At 42.7% G+C, this 14684-nt stretch overlaps 1 protein-coding gene across 1 annotated transcript in view; it reads right to left on the bottom strand.

The window, feature by feature from the left end:
* The window catches only part of LOC135505755 (pleckstrin homology domain-containing family G member 1-like), a 168449-nt gene that overhangs the window by 87087 nt on the left and 66678 nt on the right, over window positions 1-14684 (bottom strand). The window contains exon 2 of the mRNA XM_064924855.1: window positions 7805-8346. Coding sequence (XP_064780927.1) covers window positions 7805-8346 — 542 coding nt within the window. The remainder of the gene's footprint in view (window positions 1-7804; window positions 8347-14684) is intronic.

Genomic DNA, 14684 nt, shown 5'->3' with positions numbered 1-14684 from the left:
TCGTCCACCGCTCCACCATGGTTTTTCATATTGCAAATGTAACACAAGTCAACATCCAAAAGTAACATTTTGAAAAGTGATTTTTTTTTCAAAAACGTATCACCCCCTTAAAAAAGTGCTTTCTGGACCGTTTTTCGAAATTCTTTCGATTCTTTTGTCAATTACACGTGTAAGAACTGTATGAATTTACTTTTGTCCAATTGTATTATCATTATTTTTTTACTTGTGCATAAGGAAGATGTTTTGTCCATTTGCAATATGATTTCATAGGAAGTCAAAAGTCATTTTGAAAAAATTTCACACACCCTTAAAAAAGTGCTTTCTGGACCATTTTTCGAAGTTATTTCGAATTTTGTGTCAATTACACATGTATAAGAACTGTATCAACATACTTTAGCCATATTTTATTGTCATTTAAAAAAAATGTTTTACTTGTGCACAAGGCATATGTTTTGTCCATTTCCAATATGATTTCACAGAAGGTCAAAAGTCACTTTTTTCTGGCCAAATGCCATAAGAAATGTCCAAATGCAATATGAAAGATTTGAAAATGCCAAATCAGGATGTTATGTCCATTTGCCATGTACCATCACGTATTTGGCATGCTCAAAAACACTGCAGAAATGCAAAATTGACTGGCCGGGCAACGATAGTTGTTCCTTTCCATCGCTCGTTGTGTTGATTTCATCGTGTCCATTTGGTGATGTTTTTTTCACTGTTGAATCATATTGCAAATGCATGTGCATTTGCAATATGTTTCAATGGCATTTACCATCACGAATTTGTCATGTTCAAAAATCCTGCAGAAATGCAAAATTGACTTGCCCGATGAACTCGGATGGCTGGGCAGTGATTCTGGTTCCTCTTGATTTCAGAATGTCACTTTGGTGATGGTACCTCACTGTTTAAACATATTGCAAATGAAAAACCACTTTTTCCAACTCGTTTAGAAGCCAACTATCACATACTTCAAGGCTGGCTGTTCGCCTTCTGTTCAAACATAATAAAAACGTAAAACACATAGTTACGTTCTAGCTGCGGATCCAGTTCTGATGTTATGTGTAGGCCTAGCTGAGGCGACCCCAAATCCCAGGTTTCGGCTTGATAGGTCATTTGGTGCCCGAGCAAGACCCCAATTGGTGCTGAAAATTCACTTTTTCCATGACTTGCTACGGCGTCCTTGAATGAGCTATCGGACAGAAACGTTGGGGTCCGTCTATATGGGCCGAGGCGGTCATAATGCACCTAGTCTTGCGACTCTGGGACATTTCTAAACGTCGACATTTTCGTGATACAAAAATGAATTGTATCACGAAATGCAAATGTACGAGGCTGTTTCTCGGTCCGAGAACCTTCTAGAGCCACGTAACTCACCACACACTATCAACCTGAGGTCTAGAACAGGTTTCTAAAGTTTCAGAACTCTAGATCTGACGGTTCTTTAATAGTTCGAACAAGGTTAACTAATGCAGGCAGTGTATGTCTTTACGCACCCCAATGTGTCCCTCCAAGCTGTTTGTGTGTGTGATTTAGTTTTTCTTTGAAATTTTATGGGAGACATGACTGATTTACAGTTCATGAGGGTTGCCTAAACACATATGAAGTTTCGGAAAGATCTGACCTTTTTAACCCTTCGAAACAGCCCCTGTGACACCAATTATGGCACTTCCGGTTGGCACAGGAAGCTATAAGTAAACACATATCCGCAATGGGGTATGCTTTTACAGAATCCTGAGTTTTAAGTCTTTATGTTAAGAACTGACTGATTTACACAGGGTTGAATGCACTATTTCTATCAAACTGCAGGTTGGGTATGGATATACACTTTTAGGGTGATTTTAACCACTTCCAGTTGCTCCTGGAAGCTTAGAATCGACACAGGTAGATCTCATAGTGGCCTGATGGATTGTCATCGAAGACAGGTTCATACGGCATTCATAACCCACATGGGTTTCAGGTTGAATTTAGGGGTGCAGGCAATGTATTCCTATGGGGAGAGAAGTCAATGCAAACTGTTTGATGTAAACACCTTCTTTTAACTGTTAAGGGTTAATGCCAGGCGGTCAAGGTTAGGCTTGCACAGATTGGGAGGACCTCAGGAACGTACGAATTGTGCTTCTCACCGTAACGGTTCTCTCACTGTCACCCAAAAGCAAATGACGTTGAGGGGCAGGCTTCATTTTGGGCCTACTTTTCTCATGGTCGCTGCGCTTAGATCGAGCGGGCTACGTTCAAGCGGGATATCTTGTTGAACTCGGCACGGCCTAGGGATTATGGTAATGCCATTGCCTGCTCTCTGTTTCTTTAAGCACCGCACTTTGTCACTCCACCCTTGCTGTGTGTGTGTGTGTGTGTGTGTGTGTGAGAGAGCTTTTCTTTGACATCTGGTGGGAGAAATGACTGATTTACAGTTAAGGAGGGTTACCTAGTCACACATATGAGGTTTTGGAAAGATGTGACTTTTTTAACCCTTCGAAACAGACACTGTGACCCAATTGAAGGTACTTCTGGTAAGCACAGGAAGCTTTTTAATCTGTGAGATCAAAAAACCCTGTTTTATTGTTAAGGGTTAATGCTACACGGTCAAGGTTGGGCTTGCACAGATCGGGAGGAACTCAGGAATGTACCTGAGGTCGAATTGTGCTTCTCACCCTCAGGGTTCTCTCACTGTCACCCAAAAGCAAATGACGTTGAGGGCCAGGCTTCATTTTGGGCCTACTTTTTTCACAGTCACTGCACTCAGAGCGAGCTACAGTAAAGCGGGGCATCTCGTTGAACTCGGCACGGCCTAGAGAATATGGAAATGCCATTGCAGGCTCTGTGTGTCTTTAAGCACCGCACTTTGTCACTCCATCCTTGCTGTGTGTGTGTGCGTGAGAGAGCTTTTATTTGACATCTGTTGGGAGAAATGACTGACTTTCAGTTCATGGGGGTTGCCTAATCACACATATGAAGTTTTGAAAAGATCTGACCTTTTTAAGCCTTCGAAACAGCACATATGACACCATGTTAAGGCACTTCCGGTTTACACAGGAAGCTGAAAGTGAACACATATCCTCATTGGGGTTGGCAATTATAGAATTTTGAGTTTTAAGTCTTTATGTTAAGAACTGACTTATTTACGGAGGGTTTAGTGAGTGTGTGTTATTTCAGAAAATCACAGAAAATCACTGAAATCTCGCAGAGCTCCAAAGCACACTTTAAAAAGATTTGTATGAACACGCTGCAACTGGATCTGTAACTGTTTAAAAAAAAAACTATTTTTCAGCATCACCAATTTGACATTGTACGATTTCTCTTCAATGACGATAGATAAATGGCTGGTTCTTTTTTTATTGACACCGGGGGCTCCTTGACTTTGACGTGAACCCAAAAAATTATTGCTCTGTTTTCATTTTGGACCTTTAATCCCAGAAAAATGGCCATAACTCAAAAACCATTGAGGCCTAGACGCCATCTTGTTCGGGGACAACTGCCCATTATGCCAAACCTATGCTCACCAAGTTTCGGCTTCAAAATATTTTCCGTTTAGGAGATAAGGCCACGTCGTGATTCGTGGTGTTTTGTACATTTGCAATATGATTTCAAAAAAGATTTACAGTGAAAGCACCACAAACGATTGTTAGCTCACCACCAAGCCACCACCAGCCAAAGAGAGTAGTCACAAAAAGCAGAAATAGAGATAAAATGAATTACTAACCTTTGATGATCTTCATCAGATGACACTCATAGGACTTCATGTTACACAATACATGTATGTTTTGTTTGATAAAGTTCATATTTATATAAAAAAAATCTGAGTTTACATTGGCGCGTTACGTTCAGTAGTTCTAAAACATGCGGTGATATTGCAGAGAGCCACATCAATTTACAGAAATACTCATAATAAATATTGATAAAGATATGACTATTATACATGGAACTTAAAGATAAACTTCTCCTTAATGCAACCGCTGTGTCAGATTTCAAAAAAACTTTACGGAGAAAGCAAACCATGCAATAATCTGAGTACAGCCTTTAAACAACAAAGCAGCCAAAAAGATATTCACCATATAGTCAACATTACTCAGAAATAGCATTTTTAATATTCACTTACCTTTGATGATCTTCATCAGAATGGACTCCCAGGAATCCCAGTTCCACCATAAATGTTTGATTTGTTCGATAATGTCCATCAGTTATGTCCAAATATATTTTGTTAGGGCGTTTGGTAAACAAATCCAAAAGCGCGTTCAGGTCACGCCGAACTTCGGACGAAAAGTTCAAAAGTTCTGTTATACAGCACGTAGAAAAATGCCAACCTAAGTATGGAATCAATCTTTAAGATGTTTTTAAACCACAAGGGGCTACGGGTTCCCAACTAGAACCCCCCCCCCCCACTTCAGCCCAAACGGTGGCGCAGGGAAAGCAAAAATATTCTTAAAAATATTTAACCTCCACACATTAACAAGTCCAATAGCTTAAATGAAAGATAAACACCTTGTTCATCTACGCAGCATGTCAGAATTTTAAAATGTTTTACAGCAAAAACATAGCACATATTTATGTTAAACCACCACTAGGGAAACATACAATATGTAGCCACATGGCTATGCAAAATAGCACAATCACAAACGCAGGATTAAAAGAAAAATAATTCACTAACCTTTTGAAGATCTTCATCAGATGACAGTAATAGCACATGTTACACAGTACAGTTATGTTTCTTTCAATAATATGCAATTTATATCTATAAATCTCCATTTACATTGAGCCATGTTCAAAAATGCAGCAGAAATGACCGGAGAAATTATAAATATCTCCAGCAGCTAACGCCAGATAACAGCAATAAACATCATAAACTTTGACTAAATATACATGTTCTACATATATTTAGAAAGATACACTTCTTCTTAATGCAAACGCTGTGTTACATTTATTTTTAACGTTACAAAATTCGTTCACTATTCAATAATCTGAGACGGCGCTCATCCATTAGCATTATTTCTCTACTATGTTGGATTCGACAAAAATACAATTTTATAACATAAATATTCCCTTACCTTTGATGGTCTTCGACAAGAATGCCGTGGAAGGAGTTATACTTACCTAATATAACGTTTGGTTGCTGTTGGTGTGTCTTTGTATTAGCAAAAGCTAACATCTTCAGGTGAATTACCCCAAAAAGGACTTCTGATCACGAAAATTGCGCATCAAAACTTCAAATTTACATATTATATGTCGACTAAACTGGTCAAACTAAGTGCAGAATCAAGCTTTAGGATGTTTTTAACGTACAAAACAATTGGCAATTAAATCAAACGTAACGAACTCTCTTCAACCAGATTGGAAAAAAAAGTCCGTTTTTACAGAGCGCGCTCCTGAAAACTCGTGACACCTCAGTATTTTGCCCACCAAGCAGTCAAAGTTCGTGCTATTTTCTCCGTTGCACGTCTCATTGAAAGACGGGAGCGCGCTGAAGAAATAGAAACTGTTCCCAGATCCGTAGCTGGTTGGCAAGGGTGGGGGCGATGACGTCAAAGTTGAAGCAACTTTCTTAGGAGAGAGAGAGTTTGGGAGAATGGCTGCCCTGTGAGTTCTGCTTTACATACAGACATAATTCGAACGGTTTTAGAAGCTTTAGAGTGTTTTCTAATCAATAATTATTATTATATGCATATATTAGCAATTTTTGACAGTTTTTTTTTTAGTTTACTTTGGGCACACAATTCATCCAAAGGGGGCAGTATTTCCCATAGCCCCATCAGGTAAAACTTCATTAATGTTCTAACCGGACAATTCCTTTGTCTGTACAAATGAAGTAGAACGTAGCTACCTTTCACGTGAGCGCGCCAGACCGAGGCTGTGGCACTCTGCCAGAGTACTCACTCAAAGAGCCCTTATGAGCCCCTCCTTTAGAGTGGAATCCTCAAAACAGGTTCTAAATATTGTTAACATCTAGTGGAAGCCTTGGGAAGTGAAACATAACTAATATCACCCTGTATATTCAATGGGGGCTGAGTTGAAAAACTACAAACCTAAGAATTCCCACTTCCTGGTTGGATTTTTTCTCAGGTTTTTCCCTGCCATATGAGTTCTGTTATACTCACAGACATCATTCAAACAGTTTTAGAAACTTCAGTGTTTTCTATCCCAATGTACTAATTATATTTATTTTCTAGCTTTTACGGCTGAGTAGCAGACAGCTTAATTTGGGCACATTTTTCATCCAAGCTACCCAATACTGCCCCCTACCCCAAAGAAGTTAATTTGCGTCTTATAGTGAACGGCATTCTGGGATTAGGGAGTTTTCACTTGTCAAACATAAACAAACATGGCTGCCATCAAAGAATTTAGCTACTGTTTCTTTGATTGCACAACCTGTTATTTAGACTGGCTTATGGAATGAGTTTGGCTGTGGATGTGTTCCGTGTAATGCTTCGATGATGAAGTTCGCATTTATCTTTTACAATAAAGCATGAAATTGAGGAATAAAGTTGTGAAGATCTTTATTTCCCATCAGTACAAAACTTTGTTTAGGTACTTTTCAGACAAGAATGTCGTTTAGACGCATTTGTTGCATCATACGTTCTGTTGCTACTTTTCCAATTACCTATTTGTGATGGTACGCTGCGGACCACTCAACAAAGATCACAAATGTGTGATTGTACTCGTCAAAGGGTTAATAGCAGTAAGCGTTGGGAGGGTTGACAAATATTGAAATTAAGGGGTGAAAAATTATGTTCCTGTCTAAAAGTGTAGTGGAAGAGTGGGTGTACTGCCTCATAGATCATGTTGAGAAGTTCATTAAGGAATACAGGTCTTAATAAGGGGAGTATACGTCTTGAAAGTGGTGCTCCTCAGCTCTGCTCAGTGTTTAGCTAACCTACCTTAGACATTGTTATCACAGCTCTAAATCCCTCTTCCTACACCCCCGTTCTCTCCAATGCACTGCCAATGTTTGCCCTACTTTCACATACACATGAACAGGGATGGTCACGCACTAAATTATATTGTGTATCAGAGCCCTTCCTGAGACATTTAATTTAATACACGCACGCACTCCCCTCCTCTTTACTCCAACCATACATTTCTTTTAACACAGAGACAGAAACACATTTAAAGGCACCGGGCGGGTGTACATCCGTATGAATGTGTATTTGCAGTTCAAACCTAGTCTTTGTCAGCTGTGTGTGTGTGTGTGTGTGTGTGTGTGTGTGTGTGTGTGTGTGTGTGTGTGTGTGTGTGTGTGTGTGTGTGTGTGTGTGTGTGTGTGTGTGTGTGTGTGTGTGTGTGTGTGTGTGTGTGTGTGCATGTGTGTGTGTGTGTTGTGTGTGTGTTTGTGTAAAATAGCTGAGTGTCAGGCAGAGTGTCGGGTTACCCTGCCTAACCCCACCAGTGCACACAAGTGACCCTGTTAAGAGCTACAGAGAGAGAGAAAGAGGGACGCCAGGCCGGCAACAAGGTGTTTGTCACGTGTGGCAGGAAATCCCTGCAGGAGAAACACTAGGAGAGGTCTCTGACTGTCAACTCCAAACTAGTAATTGAAATCCTCCCATTTTTATGTCCCCCCCTGAAATAGTAACCCGAGTTAACTACTCCTGTGTACCGGGATATTGGTATTGTCTGTGGACTTCACACTCACTCATCTTGACTTGTGTTCTTTCTTACACAGGTCCTGACTAGTATGATAGTAATGATGTTCTGTAATATTGTTCTTTACTATGCTATCTGTACCATGCCAGTTAGTCTTATACCGTATGTGCTATCCTACTGAGATAGCTGGTGTATCTTTCCAGTGGTTGTGTGGTACCATGTTCCTCACCTGTACAATGCTGCGCAGGTCCTGTACGTAGGTACTTTCAGTGTCCAGTATTTCCTGAACCACCCTGTCCACATACTGCACCCTGGGGCCCGGGGTGGACGTCTCCCCAGCCTCTGTGTCTGACTGTGGGGTCTGTGCAGACCCATGTTTAACCATCTCTCTCCCTGTCTCTATCCCACCATCCTTCCTCCCCTCCTCATCCCCACACCCCAGCTGCCTGGCTGGAACCAGCTCCAACCGGATCGCCCCGGAGTCCAGGTCACGGTCCAAAGCGGGATCACAATGAGAGGATGGGCTTAAGGTGGAGCGGCTGCCCAGTGAGCAGTGGCTGTCCCGGGAGGAGGCGGAGGAAGAGGTTGAGCCGTAGCTGATTGGACGCTCGCCGCTGTCGGGGGAGGAGTCCATGCTGTGGGCAGAGCAGTAGCGTAGGGGGGCGTGGCGGATGTCAGAGTGGCGGGAGCGACCTGGAATACCCACGGAGCTTAAGAACGAGTCGGCGTCTGGAATGTCCGGCAGAAGAGGGAGGGCATCCGTGTAATCATCTGAAGGGAGGAAGAGAGAAAGAGAGAAATACCTTTATTGTCCTCTCATCAAGTACATAGCAATGAATGTCAATACTCACAGAACAGAAAAATGCTTGAAGGCCTCAACTATCCCCCAAAGTAAAAAAAAAAATCCCACAGTGCCCCTATCTGGATTCCAAGTGGCAAGCTTGCCAGGCCACAGCCTAACTGGCTACTGTAAACCTCCCTCCTTCTTTCTTTCCCTCTCTCTTTCTCTCAGCAAAAAAAGCTAGTGACCGTGGAGCCATGTCCTCAACTCTACCGGCCAAAGCAGAACACCCACACCCTGTTCATGTCCCATACAGTGGTGATCTGTTCAGGATTCCAGCTGAAAAACAGACCACAGGCATAAGAGTGTGGCGTCCAGCCTCTCTGAAACTGACGCCTATGTCCTTCACTATGTATGTCGGTGTGAATTGGTCAGTTAAGAAGGCTTTGAACATGCATAAAAAGAAGCACTCTGCCAAGCCATGATGATCACAACGAGTAATTTACAGAGAGAGAAAGAAAGAGGGAGACAGAGAGAGAGACAAAAACAGAGAGAGAGTGAGTGAAAAAGAGCAAGATTGTAAGAGTAAACCCAGAGACAGAGGGGGTTTAATGACCAGATTAACAGTGTAATGGTGAGAATATTCCCTCTCTCGGGCAATGAATGAAAGCCCTATTACTCTAGAAGAGAAGAGAGGGGGCTGTGTGTGTGTGTCTTAGGCGACAGACTGGTGCCGACATAACCATGTGTCTGTGAACCCGAGCGCACACATACACACACACACACACACACACACACACACACACACACACACACACACACACACACACACACACACACACACACACACACACACACACACACACACACACACACACACACACACACACACACACGTCCATTGAGGTTAAACCACACAAAGGGTCTCTCTGAACTGCTACTGGCACTGTACAGGAATCTCCCCTCAGAAGAAAGACCACTTTCAGTGAGGGGAGAAGGAGGGGTTGGAGAGAGAGGGGGGGTGTGTGTGAGAGAGAGAGATACTGAAAAAAAGAGAGAGAGAGAGAGAGAGAGAGAAAGAGAGAGAGAGAGAGAGAGAAATTCTACATCCCAGGTACAGTAGACGGTGACAACAATCTTTGTTTTTTCTAGCTAACCCAGCACCATTTGATGTTTTAGCAACATATCAAATCCCTGATATAAAGCTTCCTGTGTCTTTATGCATTCATGTCTCTGTCCAGTCAGGCAGTTAGACCATCTAACATCAAAACACGTGTGATCATGTGGGATGAGAAGAGGTTCAAGGCACATGCTGAGAAACATGAAGTGTGAAACTTTGAACACACTCAAAGAATGAGGCCACCGCATTTCTGATCTCTCACCTTGACTAAGAGGCCATAGACACTCTTACAGTATGCAGACTCTATGGACACTCTATATAAGGCTATGATATGCTTAAGAGAGTCTCATGAGCCTGAGAGTAGAATGTGGATGTCTATGTCTGGACTGCCAGGCCAAAGGAAAGCATGAATGATGAATGTGAGCGGTCCTAAATGAAGCAGCACTAAACCGTGTTCCATTCCACGGTACTTACTCCCATGAGATTGGAACTCGCTGTGTGTATGTGTGTGTGTGTGTGTGTGTGTGTGTGTGTGTGTGTGTGTGTGTGTGTGTGTGTGTGTGTGTGTGTGTGTGTGTGTGTGTGTGTGTGTGTGTGTGTGTGTGTGTGTGTGTGTGTGTGTGTGTAGGGTCTAGATGACAGTCCTCAGTCTGACTCACTTTATAACAAAAAAAGAGAGAAAATGGCCACAAACCAAAACTGCAGCCACCTCATGCCACCCCATGGACAGAGGAGCAGTGATACACACACGCAATACCTCATAATGACTACTCACTCAGATATGCTAGCTCTAGTCGTGTGAATCTGCGTAAAAACTTCAACATGTTTTCAGCACTTTTATGTCCATGATTGATCCAAACAAATTTTCTCATCTCTCTGCAGCAGACAGCAGTGAGCAATATGTTTGGAACATCAAATCGCAAAACAAATCCCAATACATATAGAATTGCGAGAATCGTGAGAAAGATTCGCAATACATATCGTATCGGCACCTAAGTATTATGATAATATTGTATCGTGAGGTCCCTGGCAATTGTAATGCTCCGGGTGTCGTGGGTGTGGAGTCAGACGCAGGAGACAGAGAGTGCAAGGCTGTGCTCTTTTAATGCACCAACGCACCACAGGGTGCTCACAATAATAACGGCCCCAAACACGGGGAATGAGAAAAGTACAACTGAAATTTCACGACCAGGAACAAACACGTTCCTCTACATTAGAGGTTACAATCATTAATCCCGCACAACAACCAGGCGGGGCCAGCTGTCTAATAAAGACAAACTAATCATTCACCAACAGGTGCTACCAATAAACATACAAGGAGGGGGAGGAAAGACAAGCGCCACCCAACTGGGAAGGGAAACCACCCTCGGTCGGACTCGTGACAGCAATTCCCAGTCCTAGTTGTTACAAAAACAATGCTACGTTGCAGGTCCTTCAGTGCAGTTATTTATTGTCACGGTTCAGCCTCAGAAAATATTTGTAAGTTCAATTCAAGCATATTGCTAGTGATGATAATCTTATTGATAGAATTGCTTACGTATCAATGTTAGTTGGTTGCATTTACTCACACAAATTGCCTTGCCTTCATGTATGCCGTCAGCTGTATTACTTTGTTTTTGCGTCATGTAAATGAATCGTAAAACATATGAGTAACAATTAGCTATTTGGTTTGGCATCATGCCAGATACATGGTACCTTGGCATGTGCTTTGTATTTATTCAACTTCAACTTGTAATGTATAATGTACAGCTACAGTATGTCGGTGTGAATTGAACACTAATTAGATTATTTTTCTGTATTTTGCAGTTTCACAACAGAAACGTTTTCAATATATTAATTCAAGAAAAGTTACGCTTTGGGAGATTTATTGAAGACTTGGTTGTTAGCTATGTGTCTAGTTTTTGCATGGGAATGCAAATTTAAATCGGAAAACTAACAGAGCGAATGGCTTTAGTGTGGCTCCTTTTAGCCATTAGAGCTATTAACCAAGGGCCAGCAACATACACACAAAGAAACCATTTGTGTTTCCACTCCTAGTGAAACCTAAACAACAGACTTGAAGATGTACTAACTTCTGTTTACTCAGCCCTTCCCCTGCACCTTCCAGCTCCTTGTTTGGGACACTCCTAACCCGTTTCTCTCTCTCACACAGTTTGTGTGTGTGTGTGTGTGAGTGAGAGTGAGAGAGAAAAAAATAGAACAAGCATAGAGAGTGAGTAGAAAGACTGAGTAGAGAGTGGGGTGGGCAGGGCAGTGGGGTTGGAGGAATGTTGTAGTTAACTTCAGCCCAGATTATGTTCAACCTGATCTGTGTAAATTGTCTCTAATTATGGGCCTAAAGCCTAAGGGTTGGTACTGTATCTCCTGTTGCGTTTGGCAATGTGTGTGTGTGTATGTGTTTGTGAATGAACGTGCTTGTGCATGTCTGTGTGTGCATGTGCCCGTGTGTGTGTGTGTGTATATGTGTGTGCACATTTGTGTGTGTGTGTGTGTTTAGGAATTAGTGCTGCGAGCTCTACCTTTCCTGCCATAACAGAGAGACAGTGAAGCAGTGGGTTTTAGAACCTGGTCTACATTTAGACCAGAGCCTTAGTAAGGAGAGAAAGACCAGCCCTCATACATTCTATCGAGCCCAGTTTAATATACTTAACATATGCCTGTGTAAACACAGCACGTCACAATGAGACTCTATGAGCCTTCATAGTCAGCAGATGACAGAGATAGAATCAGGTCTGTATAGGGTTTATAAAGCAGCTGCTGTCCTTTCTTTTCTCTTTTTCTGCCCCTCTGCTCCTCTGTTACAATACAGCCTTCAATACAGCCAATACAGCTTTCAACTGTCAAATCTCTCACTGTACAAAGAGTCCCAGACACACACACACACACACCCTCCATGCAAACCTGTCCTCTCTACCCCCACGATTCCACCCGCCTCAGCTGGCCAGAATAAAACATATCCACAAAGTAGCTCCCACATTCATATTTAACTAATACAGATCAGCCACAACGCGGACACCAACGTCTTGCTTCCGGACAAACTAAACACCTTCTTTGACCACTTTGAGGATAACACAGTACCACTGACGCGGCCGCGGGCTCTCCTTCTCCGTGGGCTCTCCTTCTCCGACGTGAGTAAGACATTTAAGCATTTTAACCCTCACAAGGATGCCGGCCCAGACAGCATTTAGCCGCGTCCTCAGAGCATGCGCAGACCAGCTGGCTGCAGTGTTTACGGACATATTCAATCGCTCTCTATCCCTGTTTGCTGTCCCCACTTGCTTCAAGATGTCCACCATTGTTCCTGTACCCAAGGAAGGTAACTGAAGGCAACCAAACTAAATGACTATTGCCCCGTAGCACTTACTTCTGTCATCATGAAGGGATTTGAGAGGCTAGCTAAGGATCATATCATAATCACCTCTACCTTACCTGACACCCTAGACCCACTTCAATTTTCTTACCGCCCTAATAGATCCACAGACAATGTCATCGCACTGCACAATGCTCTATCCTATCTGGACACGAGGAATACCTACGTAAGAATGCTGTTCATTGACAATAGCTTAGCATTCAGCATCCTAGTACCCTCCAAGCTCATCATTAAGCTGAACCCCACTATGTGCAACTGGGTCCTGGACTTCCTGACAGGCTGCCCCCAGGAGGTGAAGGTAGGAATCAAGACCTCCACTTCGTTGATCCTCAACACAGGGGCCTCGCAATGGTGCATGCTCAGCCAACCAACTGCACTCCCTGTTCACCCATAACTGCGTGGTCACGCACGCCTTCAACTCAATCATCAAGTGCAGACAACAAAACAGTAGTAGGCCTGATTACCAACATTAACGAGACAGCCTACAGAGAGTAGGTGAGGACCCTGGGAGTGTGGTGCCAGGAAAATAAATTCACTCAATGTTGACAAAACAAAGCTGTTCGTGGACTTCAGTAAAAACCAGAGGGAGCTCGCCCATATCCACATCGACGGGACCGCGGGGGAGCAGGTGGAAAGCTTCAAGTTCCTCGGCGTACACGTCACTGATGATCTGAAATAGTCCACCCACAGACAGTGTGGTGAAGAAGGCTCAACAGCACTTCTTCAACCTCCGGAGGCTGAAGAAATGTGGCTTGGCACCTAAAACCCCCACAAACCTTTACAGATGCACAATTAAGAGCATCCATCCTGGGCTGTATCACTGCCTGGTATGACAACTTCACTGCCCACAACCTCAGGGCTCTCCAGAGGGTGGTGCGGTCTTCTATCTCAAGGCCATCAGACTTAAATAGCCATCACTAGCTTTCACCCGATTACGTAACCCTGCACCTGAGATGCTGCTGCCCCATATACATAGACTTGAAATCACTGGCCACTTTAATAACGGAACACTAGTCACTTTAATAATGTTGCCATATTTTTGCTTTTCTCATCTCATATGTATAGTTGAAGTTAGAAGTTTAGACACATGGGTGGCAGGGTAGCCTAGTGGTTAGAACATTGGACTAGTAACTGAAAGATTGCAACTTCAAATCCTGGTCTGACAAGGTACAAATCTCTCGTTCTGCCCCCCGAACAGGCAGTTAACCCACTGTTCCTAGAACGTCATGGAAAAAATAGAATTTCTTCTTAACTGACATGCCTAGTTAAATAAAAATAAAATGCACTTAGTTTGGAGTCAATAAAACAGCTCCACAAATTTGTTGTTAACAAACTATAGTTTTGGCAAGTCGGTTAGGACATGTACATTGTGCATGACACAAGTAATTTTTCAGACAATTGTTTACAGACAGATTATTTCACTGATGATTCACTTTATCTCAATTCCAGTGGGTCAGAAGTTTACATACAATAAGTTGACTGTGCCTTTAAACAGCTTGGAAAATTCCAGAAAATTCCATCATGGCTTTAGAAGCTTCTGATAGGCTAATTGACATTATTTGAGTCAATTAGAGGTGTACCTGTGGATGTATTTCAAAGCCTACCTTCAAACTCAGTGCCTCTTTGCTTGACATCATGGGAAAATCAAAAGAAATCAGCCAAGACCTCAGGAAAAAATTGTAGACGTCCACAAGTCTGGTTCATCCTTGGGAGCAATTTCCAAATGCCTGAAGGTACCACGTTTATCTGTTCAAACAATAGTACGCATGTATAAACACCATGGAACCACTCAGCCATCATACCGCTCAGGAAGAAGATGCGTTCTGTCTCCTAGAGAT

This window comes from Oncorhynchus masou, chromosome 19 (genome assembly GCF_036934945.1).
Source record: "Oncorhynchus masou masou isolate Uvic2021 chromosome 19, UVic_Omas_1.1, whole genome shotgun sequence".
Classification (NCBI taxonomy): Eukaryota; Metazoa; Chordata; class Actinopteri; order Salmoniformes; family Salmonidae; genus Oncorhynchus; species Oncorhynchus masou.
Note: the sequence above shows the minus strand (reverse complement) of the source record. Positions and strands in the feature narration are given on the sequence as shown.